The sequence below is a fragment of the Limulus polyphemus genome, unplaced genomic scaffold (assembly GCF_000517525.1).
Source record: "Limulus polyphemus unplaced genomic scaffold, Limulus_polyphemus-2.1.2 Scaffold5446, whole genome shotgun sequence".
Classification (NCBI taxonomy): domain Eukaryota; kingdom Metazoa; phylum Arthropoda; class Merostomata; order Xiphosura; family Limulidae; genus Limulus; species Limulus polyphemus.
Genome location: NW_013671056.1, coordinates 44,374 through 59,476, shown reverse-complemented (window position 1 = coordinate 59,476; position 15,103 = coordinate 44,374). Strand labels below are relative to the sequence as shown.

Below are 15,103 nucleotides of genomic sequence, written 5' to 3'. Positions count from 1 at the left end.
TATATATATATATATATATATATAATATATATATATATATATATATATATATATATATATATAACTGGTTTTATTTTGTCACCTACTCTGAAATGGAATTTATATTCTATTTCAGTATAAGTGATAAAATATAACCACTTTTAGATATAAATTTTCCATTTGCTACAGTTTCTGTACTACAAAAATGACCATGTACAATGCATGGATCCTTCGTCATCAGTGTGAGTGGAAAGCATGTAAGAATATAAAAATCATAATTATGCTAATATTTTGAAGGAACTCAGTTACATGGATCTTCTCAAATACAAAATTCTGAGTTCCATACTTTCCTCCACAGAAGTTGTCTTATTTTCCTTTAATTCAACTGAAGGTATACAATGTTAACACTGTTGTACATCAAATAAAAGTTTTGAGATAGCTTGACTGGGTAATGAAAAAACTTTATAATAATTGTATGATGTTTCGACAAGATTTTGTCATCCTCAGGTATGAGTATTTTACAGAGGACATGAGTATATATATGTGCAGTATAGAACAAGGAAATCACATGATATGATATTGTTTCACAGTATAATATAGGTATATTGGTATCCCGGGGTGTTGATTTAAGGTGGGGCTGTTTTCTTCAATTAAGATAGATTTTTCTATTTTACGTTTATTGATGTTAGGTTCTTTGTTTAAAATTGCAGAATTTTTAATGGATATACTGTGTTTTTTGAGTTTGCAATGGTGGTAAACATGGGAGGGTTTTTTTATTATGTTCAGTGAATCTGGTTTGCAATTTTGTACCTGTTTCTCCAGTGTAAAATTCTGGACAGTCATTGCGTGTTATTTTATAAATGAGGTTGGAATTGTGTAATTCTACTTGTACCTGAGGATGACAAAATCTTGTCAAAATGTCTTACAGTTATAATAAATATTTTTTCAATACCCAATTAAGCCATTTCAAAACTTTTATTTTCTTAAAAGTGGGTTCCTTGTTATCAAACCATTGTACATCATGTGGTTTGTTATGTTCTTCATTTTTCATTCATGATTCATGGTTTTCTGCTTATAGCTTGTAATCAGTCTTGTCTTTGGATGACTGACCAGCTCTTCCCTCAACTTGTCTTTAGTTTTGGTTCTACTATCCCTGATAAGGATCAGGTAATACCCACCTTTGTTCTTCGCTGCTCTGATAACTGTAGTATGCAACATTTTTTCTCTTACTCCAGCTGGTTCTCAGGTAAGCTTCTTGCATGAACAGTACAAAGATATCTTTTTCTTCCTCACTTTTGTTCCTTGTCTGATTGTTACATTTTTGAAGTTTTGTTAGTTTCAGCTTCATGTTGACTCACTTTTGCTATGTCTTCCCTGAACGTCAGACTCTTCTTCTGTGTCCTGTGGTTGGAATTCTTCCTCTTTTTCTATAGCTTCAATTTCTTGATTCTGTTCTTATGACTTGGAGATGTTCTTCTCTTTCTTTAACTATTTTACCCTCATTCTACTTATCTTCATCTTTTGTTTGCTGTCCTCTTTGTCTTCTTTCTGAGGCTCTGCATTGCAACCTTCACAGTATTACTGGGGAAGATCACACTAACCTGGTCTTTATGCTGCTCCAACTTGACCTTCAGCTGTTGCCCAATTCGCTTGATTTCTTTGTTTCAAATACTGAAGTTTTTGGAGAGTTCCTCATTCTGTAGTCCCCCTCCTTACATGCCAGCTATCATGTGGGTTGAAGATTAGTTGTTTTTAGAACTACCATTCGACTTTGGTGCTGTTGGAGCCTGGCTCTTATTCTTTGTCCACATGTGAACTCACTTTACGGAAAACCCTTGTATCATTCATATTTTATCTAAGGTACTTTCTCTGTGTTTCAGAGCTCAAGCCTGTCTGTTTTCATCTAGATCTTGAGAGCTTTTACATTTTAGGTGCACTTATTGAGTCTGGATTTCCATCACTATATGAACATTGGACATCTCCCAGCCCCATCTGGTAGGCATAATTTCTTTTGACTTTCCTTCTACCTCTAGAGATTGCTAGTTTGGGTGGGGTTGGTCATGCTTTTCAGTCATTAATGACTCTCATTTTGTATCTGATTCATTGTGGAATCTATATCTTTTGTTTTCTGGGTGGACTCATCCTTCTTCTTTACAATTCCCAAGTATGGAGCTCCTGGTTTTCAAGGTTCTCATGTCTTCTTTTGTTTCTGTGCATGAAGTTCTGTCTTGTTTTGGGACTAGCCTTTCTAGAGTCTTATATTCTTCTGGATGTGTCCTTATGTATCACTTTCAGTGGACTCTGCCTTCTGGTTCATTGTCCTCTTTTCATTTTTTTACCTTTATATTTATACCTTTCACTGTTATGCTGACTTGCTTATTTCTACACAACACTGGGATACATCTTTCTCCAACTCATTTGGACTTGCATCTGCTTACAGATGCTTCTTTAGCTGGGTGGGATGTGGTTTTAGATGCCTCATGTTCAGGACCTTAGCTTTCTTGTTCTTGAGCCCATATTTTAGGTCCATGAAAGCAACATTTGGTTGTCATTCTTTCATGTTTTTGGAGTTTTGAATTTGGTGGATTGACTGTCCTACCATCCTGTGGTGTTTTTATGGATTGTTCCAACTTTGTAATCCCCTTATCAATGCCTATGTGACTGTCCTCAACACCAAGGCCAAGCTTCCACTTTTTTGGTCTTCAGTCCCAAACACTGTGGCCCCGTTGGTAGTCTCTCTGAGTAAGAATTGGCCCACCCTCTTTCTGTATGCTTATCCCCCTTTTTGAGTTCTTGAATTCACAACACCTCTGGCCAGGTTCTTTTCATTGTTGCCCTTTGGCCAGCTTATTCATGATTTCTGCTTCTTTCCTCTTTGTAATCTTGGAGTTTCTATCTCATCCATCTTGGAAGTTCATTTTACATCAGCCTCGGATATCTATCTTTAATTATGATGTGCCATGTATTTATCTTCACATGTAGAGTTTTTTTTGGTCCCTTGCAAGACAGGCAGGTTTTCTTTCACACAGTAGTCAATTTTCTTGATCACTCTTGTTGGCCATCCACCCTTGTAGTTTATCAACATTAGTTTATCTGTCACTCCATCTTTATCATTCAATTCTTTCTAATTTCTCTTTTAACTGCATTTTTGTAAGATGTCTTTTTGTTGCCTGTTACAGAGTGGCTTTATCATCAACCTTCTATCTTTTTTTCTTTTTCTAGTTTTACAGAACTCTTCAGTGCACTTCTAGCTCGTTGTCTTCTCTGTCCAGTTCCTCTACTGAACTGAAACCTCCTCTTGTGGGAGATGGGTTTTTGATGTTTTTTTTGCTGTATCTGCCCCTACACTTTTTTTCTTTTACAAGAACAGTTTGATTTTAGTTCCAGGCTCTTCCTTCCTTTCCTCCCATGACTTGAGCTGCCAAGAAGGGTGATTAGATGTTTTCTCCAATCATTATCTTCCCATCAATTTCTTCTTTTTAGTGTTGTTCAGACCCTGATAATTTCCTTTGTCATATGCAGTAAGCATGTTGTTTTCTCTTTTGCAAAATGCCCTTTAGATACATTTGAAATTGTATTTTCCTATCGTAGGATCCCTCTACTTCTTGAGACCTATCTCCAACTACTTTTGTCAGTTGGGTACAATTGTCCCCTAGTGGGACAGCAATAAATCTGGGGTTTGATTCCCATCGGTGGATACAACAGATAGCCTGATATGGCTTTGATATAAAAAAAACAAATGCATGGATGCAACTACTCTTCTGACTTGTCACTTCTTCCTTTGGAGATGACACCATCTTTTGTGTTTTTAATGTTACTTCCTATTAAATTCACCATTTATGGCTTCTCTTGCTTCTGGCTGTTGATGTTCTCAAGATGACCACAAGGTGGGGATGCGGATGACCACAAACATTTGTAAGTCACATTACTTAAACCAAATTGTGGTTTCTTCAGCTTCTGGGTTTCTTCTTCCAGTGACCATTCAGGGTTCCCAATGTTATTTAAAATTCTTTAATTCTAATTTTTAGGGCCATTAAAAAGTACTTAATTTTGGTTTAATCCTTAGTTTTGTTGAAGGAATTCTTGCCTATTTTTTTTTTTTTTTTTACAGGGGCCACACTCTGTTCAGTGAAATAAAGCATCAGGTCCAACTAAATCTGATCGGCTTACAAAGTATTGTAACCATTTCATACCATAATCGATGATTTATTAGTTCAGGTCATTACAGCTAGTAGTTGACAATTTAGTGTTGAAAGTATTCTTTACGTTGTGTCTTAATGGTTAATATTTTTAGACCTTATAAAATTCCTAACTTTTTTCAGAGTGGATAAAGATTGGAAACCCTACCATTATCCAATCCTCCCAAAAGCACTGAGGAGATGAGTCATTGATTATTTCTGTGTATAGCAACCTCATTTTTTACCCCTAAGTAACAAAAATAAAAGCCATCTTGCACATCTCTACTAATAACACTGGAGACAATTAAAGTGTTGCCTCACAGGGAATACTTTCTTTTTCCCTGAAATGTGCAACAAGTAAGGTATAACAAAGTATTAATCCCTTCTACCTGTATTTAGTGCCCATTGGTGATATGGGTTTTTCACAAGACTACTTCAGCAGTATATATATATATTTGCCTTCAAAGCCATACTACATGTGCAAATTCAAAAGTAAATGGAGGGTGTAGTTCCCATCTCTCTCAACTGAACAGTAACTCATTGCATAGTTTCTCACTGTGGGATGTTGTGCAGATGTTGAGGTTATTCCTGTTTGGTCCATGCACCTATTCAGTGTTCTGTTCTATGCAGAATTTTCTCTCCTGATTTCTTCTAGTGGAATGGGTGAAACCTTACTTTCTCAGTACCAGGCCAAAGGAATGGTCAATATGGGGAGTTTCTTTTGGGTTGGTGTAATCCCTCAGATATGAGTACAGGACATTCCCAGACCATTTCTAGTGGTAGGGACCAACTTGGTGGGTCTTGAGTTCTCCTAGGGATGCAGGTTTGGGATGATTTATTCCTACACATGCATATTCTTGTAACTATATAACATAACTATGTTTCACGTACTGTACAGCTTGAAATATTGCTCTAGCCACACTTGATGTACACAGTCTCCAGATCTCCTGAATTATACACCACGGCTGAGCAGCCTTCATATTCTGCCTACATTTGTGACATTTTAGCACCATGCAGGAAGTTTTTTTTTGCAGAACAGTTCTGCACCGCCTCTTTTATCAGGCTAAGAGTATTTCCTTCATGAAATGTTTGCATTATCCCACTGATTGAAACTCCAGGAGCATGAGTTTTCTCTTTTGTTGCTATTTTCTCAGAAAAGACTCATCTGCATAATTTCTTTGTATACACTAATCCCATCACCATTTTCTCAATGTGGGATTCTACCTATCTATTCTGTGGAGAAGTGAGAATTGTGTTCAGAGGTTAACATTTGACTTACTAGAAAATGTATTTCAAATAGATGCATACCTCACCACAAAAATCACCCATTCTACCTCCATACTTCTGGTGTGTGTTTTAAACCTCATTAACAATGATCTTTTGGATGCATAAAGTACTCAAGGGAGTGCTGAGATTGGAGGTTGTGTCACCATCGTATTGGTGGAAGGATATAATTTAGTGCTGATTTCATCATAGACTGGCAAAGTGCATGTTATTACATGCAGGGGTGGTAGGTTTTGTTCAAAGTCTTTGTGTGTGTGTGTGCAACCACTTTTTGGCAGTGGCACAAAGTGTTAGTTATCTCTTCTGTAGAGAGGTGACTGTCTATCTGAAATACATTTTCAGTTAACTCATTCAGCATGGGCTCGGTCCCTGGGATTGACCTCGTAACCATTTTGTGCTTGTTCTAGTTTTCATGCTATAACTTTTAAATTAGTAAGCAAGTGTTAACAAAATTTGGCAGATTATCAGTAAGCATTACAATGCTTTCATATACAAAATGTAAAATTTTTTTATTATTAAGTCTTAAGGTTTGTAAAGCAATGTTTTTCTCATATCATTTATCTTTTTACATGTTGCCCATCTATCATGAAAAGTAATATTAATTTTAAGATAAGAAATACTTTTATACATCAGAAAATTTTTAAATTTCACATGCAAAATCTTTATAGTGTCCAGATAGTTATCAAATGTTTCTTAAGAAAAAACTTTATATTTTATCTGTTAATTTCAGTACGGGTTCGGTAGATTTGACCGATTTTGCAACCACCATAAAAAAATTAGGAAATAAATATAAATTATGCCTTTTTCATTCTACAATGAACACAAATTATAACACAAAAACATAGATGTTTAGACTAAATAGGTTAAATCTCACAACGTTATGTATTTATATATATATATATTTATTATTTTTATCATATTGACCTTTCAGCCATGCCTGGCTAACAGTACAGAAGTTACAATGACATGGCTCACATGCACTCATGTTACCGTATTGAATAACATAAAACTGACCTTTGGTCTGTACAAAGTAACTTGTCTTGACTTTGTTTTAGTAGACTAGTATTTTGTAAAATACAGTCACATTTCAATTATTATACATTATATAGATTATTGCTATTTTGAAATAAGCTCTTAAACTTACTTTTCTTTAAACATGTAAAAGTAACTAAAGAAGTAAACAAACATTTATCTCTTCAAGTTACGACCTTTGTACTCGATTGCTGCTTGACGTAGGTTGCTAAGCCTTTAAAACATTGTACATGGAGGATATGATCAAAATATTATTTTTTAGGTTTTATATATATATACATTTGAATAACTAAAAAATCATAAATTACTACATCAATACCATAGAATTCCACTATAATTTATCAAGCTTAGTAACTAAGATGTATTTTAGTCTAAAGAAATATGAAATTTCGAGCAGACTAAAGACACACCCTACCTTGTTGAATTATTGGTTCAAAAGAAAGAAATGGCACCAATCCAATTAAAATGGCTGAGAAGCCACTAGGGGGGACATTCTGAGCTTCTAATTGGTTATTCAACTGATATATAGAAGTAAGTGTGTATAAGGGAGCATTTCCAAAAATAGAAAGAGGTGGGTGGGGTGCCACTGTGTTTAATTTATTACATGAGCAATATCTTAGCAAATTGAGAAGGTAAGAGACTCTTATTTTATATTCTAGCTTGTCAATATTGGTAATTTGAGTTTCTAATTCAAAGGAACTATAGACTTAGTATTATGACTTCACAAACATCTAATTTGAACCAGTGCTGAATTCAGCATACTACGTGACACACAAAAATTGATGTTTCTGTGTTTTTTTTTATATTTGCTCTTAGATTGAGAAATTGATTAATATATAGCACTAAAATTTGAACTATAATCCACAATTTGGTACCAAAGTTATTGACATAAATTCATGAAATAGTAGTTCAATAAAATTTTGAGTGCAAGTCAACAAACAAGATGACATGGCCTTTCACTCATGACTCATCTCTAAAGGGTTAAGAAAAATATTAACTTCCCAGCGATACAATGATCCTGAAAAAGGGTTGTACAGACTTTTAATAAAGCCGAAAAATTAAATTACAGCCAAAGAGCATTAGGTAGGACATAAACCAATGAAGTTCAGTGAATATGCAGAAATTAATCAATGATTGTTTTAATTTTTACTCCTTTTCTGGAGCCCTGAATATGTTGCTAGCAGTGTTGTATCTCTCAACATGACATTCTGATATTAAATATCAAGGTCCTGTATCAACACTGTGATGATTCTCTTCATTTGTTTATTATGGTGGCTCGGAGTGGGTACGAATTTCTAAAAATTCTCAGTAAGTTCTCTATTTTTTACAAGTGTCATGAAGGTAAGCTGGTCAATAATTTGGTGAGATGATCTGGTAAAAGTGGAACAAAATAACTGATGTGACATCCCAGAAAATTGCCATTTTGTGGCAGTAAAAGAATTTCATTGTTGCCACAGTCAGCTAGAAAATAGACTATAGAGACAACACTTTTAAAAATATTTTCCAGTACACCTTTTTTTGTGCCTGTTTTACCTCTCTGCATAAAGTAAGAAAAAACACATTACTGTGATGATTAGCTGATTTTTCTAGTCATTCAGTCTTGAAGTGAAAGATGGCTGTTTAAAACAACTTAAAGTTATAGCAGTAGACACGAATGCATATTAGTTCAGTGTTATTTTTCTTTCTATAAAAATTATCCTTTGTCAGGTACTGCTTTTTATTTCCATAAATGTTTATGAAATTAACAAACATGCTAAAACTACAGGTAAGGTACCACAAAAGTCACTGCAGGTAGCAGCATAGTGCCTTTTTTTGGCCAATCCCACAGAGTTCTCTATAATCGATGAAAAGCTACATGACAGTTTTTCAGCAAATGAGTTAAGCCAAAAACAAAGTTGACTTTTCTGTTTACAATCTGGAGTAAACATACAGTTACAATAATAAGAGGCCACCTCACTTATTGAAGAATCCAGATGTTAAACTACTTTTTTCCAAAACCTTAATAATTCACAGATGTAAAGAGAGCCAGATTAAGAAACTAGACATGTGCCTCAGGCCCAAATTTGACACTTGACAATTACATGTTAGACTTGACAGAACTCAGCTCCTTGACATTAAAATTGTTCCAATAAAGTAATTTTTATTAAACATATTCATTTACTGTCTTCACCTGAAAATTCTAGAGTACTTTTTATTTCAGTATAGAGGGACTATTACCCAGCAACTGTTCAGGTGACACAAATGACATACTACTAAGTGAAAACCAGATTGATAATTGATGTGGAGAGGGGGGGGGGAATTATGCTGATTAAATAGCAATAAATTATAATAAAAAATTCATTTAAATTAAAAATACAATCTTTGTTGTTTTTAATTTTTCTCTATTATGAGCTAAATTACATTTATTGCAAAGAGTTAAAAAAAATTTTGAATGAACACACTGGATATACCTTGCTTGTCTGAATATCATCAACCATTCTGTATAATTGCTTGCTAATTTTTGTTAGTGTAAATTTTTCTTATTCTTTGCATTCTGTAAGTTGTATCCTGTTGTTAGAAAAAGTTGTAAAAAATAACCAACTCACAATGTTTCTTACCTCCCTGTCCTCAGCATCAGCAGAGAACACTCTGCCAACAGAAATCATAGTTGGACTTTTGAAAACAGACCAGAAGTTTGATTAAAGGAAGCAGGGCCAAGAATGTTAATAAGGATTGTAATTGAAAGTTTTAACCAGGATGGTCTTATCTAACTTCATTTGAAACTTTAACTACTGCAGTTGTGATTTTTCTGGAATTCTGGCAGTTTCAGAAAACAAGCATATTAAATTTCAGTCAAACTTGTTTTAATAATGACATTAATGATATGTGCATTAGGATTGTGCTTGGTTGGAGCTGATGAACTACATACGTTCTCAAGAAGAACTGAAAGAGGTATCAGCTGACACCTTTGAACTCTTGATGGACAGATTGGAAAAAGAATCATACTTCCAAAGCCAGTCCTCGGGGAAAGACCTTGGACCCCCAATTGATGAAGATGCTGTTTGCTGTATATGTAATGATGGAGAATGTCAGAATTCAAATGCCATTTTGTTTTGTGACATGTGCAATCTTGCAGTACATCAGGTAAAAGTTGAAAGATCAGGATATGGTGGTATCAGAGGACTTTTTTCAATACACATATAGCCAAAATATATGCAGCTTAGATACTGTTACATGTTTAGGCTTAAATTAGTTACTTTAATTTGACCAATAAGAAAGTTTATTTGTATAAAATCATATATGTATGTGTGTGTATATATATATTTTCAATGAAATGTATCTCTTTTCTAAATATAATACTTTTTACAATACTGTTGTTGAAATATCCATGATTTAAATTTCTTTAATAAAGGTTTCTATTATTTCTGGATTTAGGAGTGCTATGGGGTTCCATACATTCCAGAAGGTCAATGGTTATGTCGTAGGTGTCTCCAGTCTCCATCTCGAGCTGTTGATTGTGTTTTGTGTCCTAATAAAGGTGGTGCCTTCAAACAAACAGACACAAGCCAGTGGGCTCATGTGGTTTGTGCACTTTGGGTTCCCGAAGTTTGTTTTGCCAACACAGTGTTCCTTGAACCTATAGACAGCATAGAAAACATCCCACCAGCAAGGTGGAAGTTAACATGTTACATCTGTAAACAGAGAGGAGTTGGAGCTTGTATACAGTGTCATAAATCAAACTGTTATACAGGTATGTTTTGAACATCTTTTAACTACTGATTGTGTTGTGTGCTGACAAAATAAAAATAACAAAAACAACTTACACTGTTTTTGGGTATGTGCATATAACTGTTTATGTATACAATTTTTGAGTATGTGCATATAACTGTTTATGTATACAATTTTTCTGTATTGGAATGAATGTTTTGGTTTCTAAAAGGTTGTTAAACAATGGTTCATCTCCAGTTTAGTATTCAGTAATTTCTTTTGATAAGTAACTTCAAGTTTTCTATAAAAGAAAGTTATGAAATTGACTGACATGATCTTGGAAAATGAATCTTTTAATATTATAATGGGAAATGTTCTTTACTCTTTTAAGCATTTGATTTTCAATATTATATCAGTATGTGTACAACTATATGTTAAGTTGTAGCAAACATTGATTTTTAAAGCTGCATTTGCAACTTTTTTATTTTGTGTGACTCTGCCAAAAATTGTGAAACGAGGGAAACTAAAGATTAATTTCTTAGTAGTTATTTTCTGTTATAAGTATTCTTGATTTCAGAGAAAATAATTTAAAATTCTCTATGTAAAGTTACTTATAAAAATTCTAGTATAATTAGTGTAGAAATGATGCAAAGACTTTTTTTAGCTTTTCACGTGACCTGTGCTCAACAAGCTGGGTTATTTATGAGGATGGAAGCCGTAAAAGAAACGGGAAATAATGGGCCAACGTACAATGTTAAAAAAACAGCTTATTGTGACGTTCATGCTCCTACTGATTCTGAGAAGGTATGATAAAACCAACTCTCTAACTTGTATATTTAATTTTGTTGTGGGCATGTTTTTATGGTGTACAACTGAAATTTATTTTGTACTTGTAATAACCATAAATAGATTAACAAGAATATATTTTTCATGTATTAGAAATATGAAAAGTAGTTAATAGTATTCCTGTATATGTTTTACTTTTTGTGGGTGTATTGAAAATACTTTTTTTTTGTGTAGTAGTACGTGTAGTCTTTACTTACTGACATTGAAATTATTTAAGAGACCTCTTATTAAAAAAAACAACAACAAATAATTGTTTTGGAGCAAAAAAAAAATAAAGTTTCTTGCACTCAAGATGCATTTACCTAGTCTCACCCATGCATATGTTATTACCTCTTTAGTGTATAATTATCAGCTTTGTCTTTAAACTATAAAAATGTTTACTCATTTTACACAGTACTGGTAATAAGATTTTACCACATGAATTACTCTTTCAAACAAGCAGTCCTCGAAATTAGGACGTCAAGTCCACAGTAAATTAACATATACTTAATACACTAGTGGTGTACAAGGCAAGCATCTTTATAGAGACAAAAAAACAAAAAATTACATTGTTTTTATACTGATTAAATTTTTTTGGTGAAATCATAAAATTATAGACAGTTTCCAAGTTAAACTGAAGCATAAACTTTGTCATGTTTGGCCCATCTGATATTCAACTTTCACAGAAATCAAGCTCAAACTTCTTGGCATTAAATTTCTTGATCATAATAGTACCATCTGTCCATTTTTCTAAGTTGTTTTTCGATGGTGCTACTAGAGACATGTTTTATTCTTTCCTGATGCATAAATTTCTCTGCAGATTTTGTAAATAATACTCGTAAAAACATCTTGCTCATTACATTCAAATCCTGTCTCATTTAATTTCTATCCCAGATGAGAAAATAAAGAAATCCATGCATCATTTGTTGTAGTGCAGCAAAAGTTAGTTTCTGATGCTTTTATTTAGAAATTTCTTAAATAATTAGGTGTCGACTCGTATTTATTCATAAAAAATATATGCAATAAAACAAATTAAACCCTGAAGTTTGTTCAATGGTAACATGGTGAGTAAAATACAGAATTCATATTTCAGTGCTTGTACTTTTATTCACTTTTTTTGGGGTAAGGGTTAATGTTTTTTGACAGTATAATATATTGCTACTAACAGTTTTAATTTCGACAAAATATATATGGTGCAGATTGGAATCATATCCCAATACATTTATTGTCCACAAAGACATCATTTAAGTCAAAAGTTGTTAGGAATTTTACTCACAAAACAGTTTAAAATATGATAATGACTGAAATGTTTTAATTTAGGATAATGATGAAGGCGGTGGAAAAATAGATAGTGTTAAAAAGGCCAAAGCCAGGGCCAAATCAAGAGAGAAGATGAGAAAGGCAAGGAAGATATTGGCTGAGAATCGAACAGCAGTTCCAGTAGTGTCTATTCCAACAATACCACCTGATAGGTATGCTGAAGCAAGATTTGTGCATACTTTATAACAATAATAAAACTTTTAAAAAAACAGAAACAAATCTGGGCAGTTAGAAGGTAACAATTACTGAGAACATAGAGTATCAAATATTGTATGTTGTATTAAATCTTAGTGGAATACTGTTATCATTTAGTGTTAAGAAGATGCAATAGGATCTGTATACTAAACTGTATTGTCTGGAAGAAGGCTGGATTTAGGAAGGCAACAGCTTTAGTGCTTGACACCATATTGGATTTCAAAAATGATAGATAATTGTGTATGTAAATAGAAGAATAAATGTAAAAGGTGTGTTAGTATATATTTTTTCAGTGTAATTTACAAACCTTGTAGTTAGAATAAATATGTAATTTTTGTTATACCAATTACCATAATTATGAATGTGTAATCATAACGTTAGTTGTTATAGATATACTATAAATATAATTTGTTGAATGTTATGTTATCCTGTAGCTCTGACTAATATACAAATACGTGTAGGCTTGCTGTTAATGCCAGACTACTTTCTGTGATTTTAGTTGCTGCCAACAGGTATTAAATATTGGCAAAAATTATGATATTTTTTAAAACAAAGTCGAGCAAGTAATATAGTTTATTATGTAAAAATGGATAAAGCTTCAGGAATAAGGCTTGTGTGTGAAAAGAATATTTGTGGAGTAGAATTAAAACAAATTGCAAATTGGAAACAAATACATCATTCATTATTTATAGTTTCATTGTGAAATTAATAGCAATTCTGTGATGCATATCTGCACAGGATTTTATTGTATTAACATTGTTTATAAAATATGATAGTACTTGAAACCTGCTATAGCTTTGGTAACAGGACAGTATAACAGAAGATGTTTTTAACTCTCTCTACATGGGCTTGGTCGAATTTACCGACTACATGATCACTTTGTACTCATTTGAAGTCGTTATAGTTTTGATACTTCTAACTTTTAATATAGTATGTATATCTTCTCAAACTTTGGCAGACTTTCAGTAAACATTACAAGTCTTTTTACACACAAAAAATCTGAAATTTTTGTGAAGTATTTGTAATAAAATAAGAAAAAGATTTGTCCCTGAAATATTGAGTCTTTTTTTTTACTAGTCCAAGTGCAAAGTGATTTTCATGTGAAGATCAGAAATACTTTTCTTCATCTCAAAAATCTCAAATTTCATTTGCATAATCTCTAAAACCTCCTAAATATATTTGAAACGTTTTTTGTTCAGTAAAACTATATTTTATCTGTTATTTTTCTATACTCTAATTCTTTACGAGGTTGGTCAAATTTGACCAACCTCGTAACTACAAAAAAATTGAAATAAATCTAAATTACCCTTTTTTCTTTTTTAGAAGGACTTCAAGTTCTAACTTGAAACAGTATTTGTTTATCCAAAGTAGCTTTAAACTCGTAACATTATGCATCTATTTATATTTAAATTTTATTGTTGTATTGCCCTTTGAACCATGTGTAACTGCTATTTGTGCCATTATAAGTTGAAAATCACTTGGGAAACATGTGGCTCAGATTATGCTATCGAATTACATTATCTATGAGCCACTCCAAGCTGCTTGTGTTCGTGCTTCGTGAAACTTTTTCTTTTATTATTATTATTTATTTTACCTAATTTGATGTTAACTAACCTAAAGAGTTTCCTATTATTTATGTTTTAGTTACTTTTATATCAATAAATAAAGAATACACATGAAAGACAAGAAATAAAGTACTTACCCTAGGCCTTCTGTTTTTTGCCGTCAACTGGTGATGACACTTAATCCTACTTTTTTTATACGATTGGTAGTGGTGTACTAAGTAATTTTTATGTAATTAAATAATGCACCAAAAAACTTAGAATAATAATGTGCAAAAAGCAGGCAATGTCCCATAACTAGCACAATGTTTCTAACAATGTGACAAGAGCCATTACAAATTCATCCAAGCCAGTTGATATGTTTCCCGTGGGAATGATGCTTGTACTGGAATAGAAATTTACAATTCTATGTACAGAAAACAATGTGATATAACATGTCATTTGATAGATGCAAATCTTGGCTTTCTATTGGTTATAAATAATATAGTATTAAACAAAAGAGAAATATATTAAATCCTGAATTGAAGGATATGACATGTGGGTGTGGCAAGAGGGGTCTAATTTTCTGTTTGATGGCTCTGTAACCAGACAAAATTGAAGGCTAAGAAAATTATGCTTTGTCTGAGCAATGATGATATTATAGTGAGTAATTTACATTAAATTTCCTACTTATTGGAGGGGTAGTGAATAAATTAGAGAAGAGGGGATGCCTAGAGAAAAATATGTCATTACCCACACTAGTGGAAATTCAGGATTTTTTAAATATTGCTTTATAATTATGGATTATTAGCTACAATTTTATGCTGTATTAATTAGTATAACATAAACAAAAAGTGGTTTAATTAACCCGATGATTACTGGCTACTAACTTTCTTAGTAGGCAATGCAAGTCTTGCTATATTTCATTCCAACAATAAAACTAGTGGATGAATATGTTTGAAACTTCACAAGAACTTTCAAAGATGTATGTAGTTTAAGAAACATAAAGCCTACTACTTTTGATAAATTTAGTTTTTTTTGCATTATGATCTTTAATATCTT

The 15,103-nt window shown here is 32.8% G+C and overlaps 1 protein-coding gene across 2 annotated transcripts in view; it reads left to right on the top strand.

The window, feature by feature from the left end:
* The window catches only part of LOC106472587 (peregrin-like), a 48,661-nt gene that overhangs the window by 1,744 nt on the left and 31,814 nt on the right, over positions 1-15,103 (top strand). For both annotated transcript variants that reach the window (XM_022401150.1, XM_013933243.2), the window contains exons 2-5: positions 9,348-9,596; positions 9,888-10,203; positions 10,825-10,964; positions 12,306-12,457. In XM_022401150.1, coding sequence (XP_022256858.1) covers positions 9,348-9,596; positions 9,888-10,203; positions 10,825-10,964; positions 12,306-12,457 — 857 coding nt within the window. The remainder of the gene's footprint in view (positions 1-9,347; positions 9,597-9,887; positions 10,204-10,824; positions 10,965-12,305; positions 12,458-15,103) is intronic.